The sequence below is a fragment of the Plasmodium knowlesi genome (assembly GCF_000006355.2).
Source record: "Plasmodium knowlesi strain H genome assembly, chromosome: 12".
NCBI classification, from domain to species: domain Eukaryota; phylum Apicomplexa; class Aconoidasida; order Haemosporida; family Plasmodiidae; genus Plasmodium; species Plasmodium knowlesi.
In genome coordinates this window covers 825,823-833,309 of record NC_011913.2, presented here as the reverse complement: position 1 = coordinate 833,309, position 7,487 = coordinate 825,823, and the positions used below count along the sequence as shown (strand labels likewise).

The 7,487-nt window shown below is 33.6% G+C and overlaps 2 protein-coding genes across 2 annotated transcripts; both read right to left on the bottom strand.

Annotated features, from left to right (window-relative positions):
• Window positions 1–940: 940 nt before the first annotated feature.
• Window positions 941–3,127, bottom strand: PKNH_1218600 (conserved Plasmodium protein, unknown function; the record flags this gene model as incomplete). The annotated part of the gene is made up of 1 exon (XM_002260202.1): window positions 941–3,127. The coding sequence occupies one exon, from the start codon at window positions 3,125–3,127 to the stop codon at window positions 941–943; it is 2,187 nt and encodes a 728-aa protein (XP_002260238.1).
• A 1,673-nt stretch (window positions 3,128–4,800) lies between these two features.
• On the bottom strand, window positions 4,801–5,739 carry PKNH_1218500 (mediator of RNA polymerase II transcription subunit 20, putative; the record flags this gene model as incomplete). The annotated part of the gene is made up of 1 exon (XM_002260201.1): window positions 4,801–5,739. One exon carries the CDS (start codon window positions 5,737–5,739, stop codon window positions 4,801–4,803), a length of 939 nt encoding a protein of 312 aa, XP_002260237.1.
• Between the last annotated feature and the right edge of the window lie 1,748 nt (window positions 5,740–7,487).

The window sequence follows — 7,487 nt, the reverse complement described above, 5'->3', positions numbered from 1 at the left end:
ATTGTTTGAGCTGCGGGCACAATTACTGGATCTTTACACATTTTGAAAATATTCCCACTTCATCAGAATTAATTGTAACATATAGTACACATATAATATATATAAATGTATACACATGTAGATATGCACATATATATGCACCAGGGGGATAACAAATTTTGCCCATCATAAAAAGTGAGATCAACACATGAGAAAAAAAAAAAAAAAAAAAAAAAAAAAAAATGTATCACTATAATTAACAATGTCGTATATATGCTGTAAAATTTATTCCGTGATTTATGCTCTGATTACGACAGTTAAGGTTATATTTTATGTCAAAATCGCTTTTGCTATATATTTATGCAAAAGGTTGATGGTATAACTTATAACTACTGAGTCCATGCATATATTTTTACACATATATATTTATACATGTATATTAATCCTCTTTCTTGTGCGAACAACTGAGTTTTCTTGTTAATATAACACAGCTTTTTCCTTTCCTTGGAGACCTTAAGACCGATGTATATTATGCAAAGTAAAAACTTGTGAACGCTATAATAGTGATTAAAGTAAATCCCTCTATTGTGGAAATGTTCCTAGCACACTAGGGCTGCGTTGTGGATTTTTTCTTTTTTTTTTGCCGATGCAACCGGTAAAAATAGCACATTTGCCATGCTACAATGCAAATGTATAGCAAGGAAAATTAAAAAGAGTAGGGGGAAAAAAAAAAAGTCTTTCTCCGCGGCACAGGGCAGGATATACCTCTCTGCCATGTAAGCGTATACATGAAGGAAGACCCTCCACCCTGCGAAGAAAAAAGGCCCATATTTAGGTGACAAACGTAAGCAGTGGTAACAAAAAAAAAAAAAAAAAAAAAAAAAAAAAAAAAAAAAAAAAAAATCCGAAAGAGAGAAACAAAACACAAATGCTTATGGACGAATGCCCTGATCCCTATTTGTCACGAAATAAACAGTATACGCTGCACCAAATTGAGGAAAGAGAATTTAAAAAACTGGGGATGCACACTACACGTTGCGAGAAACTTTATTTTGTTCGACCCATTCACGTACGTACGCAAATAATGTATTAATAAAATGTAAATGTTTTTGTAGACATCTTCATTTTGATCATCCACAGCATGTTTGTAATTGTTGTTTTTCTCAAGAAATAGATCTATGTTGTCAAAAATTATAACGGCTGGTTGGTTTTTGAATGCCATGGTGAAAATTTTTCTTATGTACCGGCTATTCTCCCCGATTGTTTTATTTACCAGCAGATGGTTTTCGAATGGAATTATGCACACATTTTGGAATTGATGAAATATTTTTCTCTTTTCCCGAAGATTCATCCTTCGCATGAGGGACCCATACGACACATGTCTGTAGCTTCTCCCCCCCCAAGCTGTACTTTTTTTTCCACACATGTTCTGCTTATTCGTGTTGATACTTCTCCCTTTGATCACCTCACCTACATCCCCTTCGCCTGAACTGTGAAGTGAATGGGCCATCACTTTTTGGCTAAAGGAGATGTCCTTATAATTTGAGCCAAGGACGTGAACCAAAAATTGCAGTAAGGTGCTTTTCCCCACTCCATTGCCCCCATATATCAAACATATGTTCGGTATATTTATTTTGCTAAAATAAAATCTTAATAAAGTTCTTGGTTTCGAATTGTACACACAGAAGTTATCACGCTGGTACTTATTTTTCAGTATGAACCTTTTCCTAATAGGTGCCAAATGATCCTCATTTGTGCCCTTTCGAATTTTTCTACTACTCATTACTGTTGGATCTAGCCATTGATTAGCATAATTGACTGGGTCTGGCTCCACATGCAGGCAGCTGTTTCTCCTGTTGCTGCAATTTGGGTTATCATTGAAAGCGTCGTATTTTTTACCCCTGTCCATGAGGGTTTTGTTCCGTGCTGTGGCATCTTCTCTACCGGGCCCCCCGGGTGTGTCGTCACCCCCAACGCTACCCTTCGAACATATAAAAGGGGCACTCAACTTTGTGTGTCTTTTGAGAAGAGTGCAAATATATTCTTTTATAAAGAAAGGCGAGTACAACCGTTCTTTAATACGTTGCCAAATGTATGTGTCATTGTGTGTGAACAAAAAAATGGTGAATTTTTTTTTTTTTTTACTCGTTAAAAAATATTTGTACTTTTGAAGATACTTAAAATACTTCAAATTTGTGAGGCAGTTTATCCATTTAAAATTTACACTTGAGGATTTGCAACTTTGTCTTTCTTCTTGATCATTTACCTTTGTCAGTTCGAGTTTTATTCTCTGTCTCCTTTTTCTGGACCTTCTTATAACACCCCTTTGAAATTTATAATAATATGCAAAAAAGCATTTAAAGAGATTTACATTTTTTTCGCGAGCGCCGTCAAAATAATCCACCTTTTTAGACAAAACAGAGTACACATGATCGATCGAAAATTTTTTTTTCTTTGAGATCCGTTTATGGATATCTTTGTTCATGTGAATATAGTATGGGATGGGCGTACTGACAAAATGGGATATAATTATATTGCAATCAAAGAGGTCATTATATAAATCGAAACCCCCTCTCGTTTTATGTAAACCGATTAATTTAACACAGAGCTTTTTCTTTCCTAAATTTTTTAGCAACTTATTTTTTAAGTAATAAATGGAGTTATATATATGCATATGGACATCTCGTGCGTTTCTTTTTTTCTCCCCACCATCTGTTTGGAAGAAATTTCCTGATTTATCTGGTTCGCGATTTCCATCATCATCGTCATTGTCACCATCTCCATCACCGTGGCGAATCCCCTTATTGCCTTCTCTTATGGACACTACCCAGTCATCAAAGTAGGCGAGAAACAGGACCGATTTGGGCACTTTTTCTCTCTTGACATATTTTACAAATTCTGTAAATACGTCTTTAACGAACTTTGGAATGTTTTCGTGATTATAAATACTGACAAGATCAAGGACATACAAGGGAATGTTCAAATATTTTTTTATATATTGTAAAATGTTGTTACACGTCTCGTATGAATTCCTTTCACAACACTGCACGCAAGCAGAAGTATTTTCATCATTGGTGAGTAACTCTTTCAGTTTATCAACATTACGGGCGTTATCATAATTTCGCTTTCTTTTTATTTTTTCCATCATTCGGTATGTTCTATTGAATAAGCAAGGTATATTATATTGATATCCCCTTTTTCTGCATGCTGGTGTCAAAGCGACAGAGACTCGGTGGCTTGTTCTTGCCTAAGTGGATGGCTCTTCGCTTGATAGAAGTTTACACTGTAACAAGTTTCCACCCTTTCTGTGTAGCCACATGAGAGATATGTTGATCATAAAAACGATTCGTAAAAGCTGAAAAACGGCTGAAGAACTGCTACAAGCCCAAGCACTTTCCCAATCATAGTGATGCCAACTTGGCAGCTCTAACTTCCCGCATGGGCAAGAGCCCCAACATTTTGTTGCTTGGGCGTACGTTCCAGATTAATGGCGAACAAGTTCAACCGAACGTGTAGCGTGAGCCCATAAATGAGAGGAAAAAAAAGAAAAAAAAAAAAAAAAAAAAAGGGAGAAAGAAGTAAACGGGACATCCATCGAGAATGACATAATGCGGGATCCTCTTCTATTTACCCCCCTATTGTTGCCGAAAACTTTTGCACAGAATTCTCCATTTGTTAAGGACATATTCCGGTAAGCATGAGATCTAAATGTAGCCGCTTAATTAGCAGCGTTTTCCCCAGAATTAGGCAAAGGTGTCAAAAAGCGTAGACGCAATTCGCTACCCGTGGGTGGTGTGCTTTCATGTTTTGGCGGCCTATTTTCCACCCCACCCTCAATCGTCTCCCTTGTCAGTTCAATATGCTCACAATTTTCTTAAGAAAAATGGATGCGGTTTTTTATTTTAACAAAATGTTTTTTAAATTCTAAAAACAAAAATTAAATAATAAAAAAAAAAAAAATTAAAAACTAATTAGGTGAAAATAAGATAACTTTCACACCATGAGGGGGGGTATAATTAATAAACCATATATATAACTATTTAAATATGGGTAGTAGCTTCACTAGGAAGATATAAATATACTTAAAAAAAAAAAAAAAAAAAAAAATGGTATATAATTATATATCATTTAACATTTGCACACATTTGCCATTTATAATACTTGTAAGGTAGCCAGATAAAAAAAATACATCATAAATGATTTGTCATTTACAATGGCATTTAAAAAAAAAATAAAATAAAAAAAAAAAAAAAATAATGTCATAATGTCAGAAGTACCCAAAACAATACAATACAAACAAGACGTACAAACAACCCAGGAAAGAAACAATCTTCGAGTAAACAAACGAAATATAACAAATTAATTTGCTACATCCAACACAAAATTATCCAAATATAAAATAAATAAATAAGAAAGACGGTGTATAAATTAAATACTAATTCATAAGCAAACAAAAAAGATTAATTCGTATATAATGTGCATACATTTAAATGTTTTCTGAGTTCCCCTTTAGGAGAGTTTCCATTTTGTTGTCTTGTTCTACCATTTGTTATGTACTGTTACATATTAGAGGGTGTGCATATCCCGATGGGGGGGGTACTTAACATATATTTATGCCATTTTTTTTTTTTTTTTTTTTCTTTTTAAATTTTAATTAAACAAAATAACATATTTTTTATTTTGCATATATACATTTAAAAAAATAAAACAATAGAGTGGCGTGGTGCCGTTAGAGATGTGGCCAAAAGGTGAGTATATAGCGCGGCAAGTGGGGGAAAACGGTCTCCTCCTCTATCCATCCCATGGTTGATCGTTTTGTCATCAAGTTTTTTCCACATCTTTGTACCCATTCCACTGGTTCTCTATTCTTCGATTTATGTTATCAAACAATTCAATGTCATTCTGTTTTCTCAATATGGAATCCTTGGCAGAAAAAATGGAGGTGTTCTTAAACGCGTTAATAATATTCAACATATGATTTTGAAAATTTGAGATATCGATAATTTCCTTATCGCTGTAATTTTCCTTCAACTTCTCAAAAACATATTTATATTTTTCGTTATCTCTTATGAATAACCGTAACACATAATTAACAATGGAGTAGTTATAGATGTTCATATTAAATACAGGTACCATGCAATAAATAATTCGCAGCATTAAATTACTGGAACTTTGGAATAAGTGAAAATCATCACCTTCAAATAAATTCTGGTATCTCTCCAAAAAGCTCATAATTTGGTACATTTCATTTACAGGGGTCAGTATTTTTTCAAAGCAAAATCCAGAGTGGGCCAAGGAAACAAAAACGTCTATTTCGATTTGTCTGATATTAAATTCGTTTATCTTATCCTTTAAATCTAACATTTCTAAAATTTCTTTGAAACAGGTACTTTCATTTATCTGTTGCATTCGGGAAGCTACTGTTAAGCAACAGATTCCCATTATTTTTAATATATCCTTTTCGAGGTTTTTTTTTAACAATTTAAACATAATTACATTTAAGAAGCGAGTGTTGCAGAGCAACACCTTTAAGGCGTCGCACGCTACATATGCCAGTTCCTCATAGTCATCTGAAAATAATTTTTCCGCTATGACAAAAAGCCAAGTTTTGATATTTACATAATCATTGTACCCACAGTTAACCGTTTCAAGTCCGCTGTAAAATATGTCTTTTAAATTGCAGTCTTCTAAAAAGTTTTCGTGCAATTTTATTTTTCTGGTGTTTGTTATTATTTCTCGCATGCTAATCACTTTTTCCATTTTGCCCCACCGATGTGACCCCCTTATCGCACAATCCGTTAATGTAACTCGTGAGGGAACTGGATTAATAGGGGGATTCAAGCAAACTGCACTTATGTGTGCGATGAGTCTTCCACTACCTCCTATGACTGCCTTTCCGCTTTATTTTTTGCAATGTGAGATATGCGCAAATATAACTCGGCCCTTCTCTACGCTGGTGTATACATTCACAAGGTGTCACCAAGCAATAACTACGCAGTGCAACTCCCGTTTGGGCGTACAACTACATAAGTTGGTTTTCACGCGCAGTTGCTCTATGAGGAATCAAAAGTCATGCTTTTTTTTTTTTACCTCATAAAAGAAGGGGGGTACAGAAGGGCGTAAAGAAGAGGAGAATATGGCAGAAACAAAGTATAAATACATATAAAAAAACAAATATGGTTTTAAGGATGACAAGGCTTTTTCATTTTTGCTTTGCTTCGCTTAGCTTCTCTTCGATGGTTGCCCCAATTGAGGGGATATTTTTCCCACGAAGTATGAATTATTAAATCACAAGAAAACAAGTGCCAGTATTTGTAATGACAATAAAAATTATTAAACAAAAAAAAAAAAAAAAAAAGAAAGAAAAAGGGAGAATCTTGCTACAAGGTATGTATACTTATAAAATAAATAAATGCTTCCATAAAAGCGTATATTTCTGTTACATACGCGATTATTTATGGGGTATACAACTCAGGAAAAATATTTATTTTCATAATATATACAGTGGTATATACAAATGCGCAAATTCTGATTTGTTTGTCCCTTGCTATGCATAAAATTCGCCACGTATTTCAGTACATGCCTCACGCGCGTATAGGCATAAAGAATAATACAGCACAATATTTATGAGGTTCCCCATAAGTAACTATACTATGTTTATATAAATTATTTGCATATACCGGTCAGGTACATAAATATACATATTTATATATGTATATATATATATATATATATACTCACGTACAAAACCTTGTAGGTGCCTATACGTGTACTTGCTATATTTTTATACCTCCTTTACGCATGTTACATATCATGATGACGTTATCCCCGCGCATATGTCGATGGGCGGTAGAAGGTATTTATGGACGTTTTCCAAAAAGAACGAAACATCACGACTTCTTGTGAAGGAAACAAACAAGACATAAATTAACGACGAAATATTTTTTCCAAATTTGACATTATACAAATTTACAATGGCGTATATTAAGAAGTAAGCATACATAATTACATGCATATTATGTATATGCAGTACAATACACTGGATAATGGTGTTGCTTATATATACTTATATCATCTTTACAAACCGCAAAAGGGGAAAAGAAGAACCTCTTTTTTGTAAAAAAATAAAATACGTAATTTCTCAAATTCGCAAATTCACAAAATTTGTGAAAAAAAAAAAAAAAAAATCATAATTTTGCATACTAATTATACATGCCTGCTTTTTCCTCCATTTGTATAATTTTAAAAGGGACAAATGAAGCGCGCATTCTATTTTTTGTTCATAATATTATTTGCGCAATGTCAGATAATGCGACTGGGCTAGGAAGAAGTAAACATATTTGTGTTAATTCTTTAAAATTACTTACCGATTTTTATGTATGTTTTGCAACATGTTATGTTTCCATATGAACAAAATCCACCTGACAAAAGAAGAAAAAGTTTATCCTTTTTTTTTTTTGTGTTCCCAGGTGGTAGCACAAAAAGTAGTAGTGTTCATTTTTTTGAGA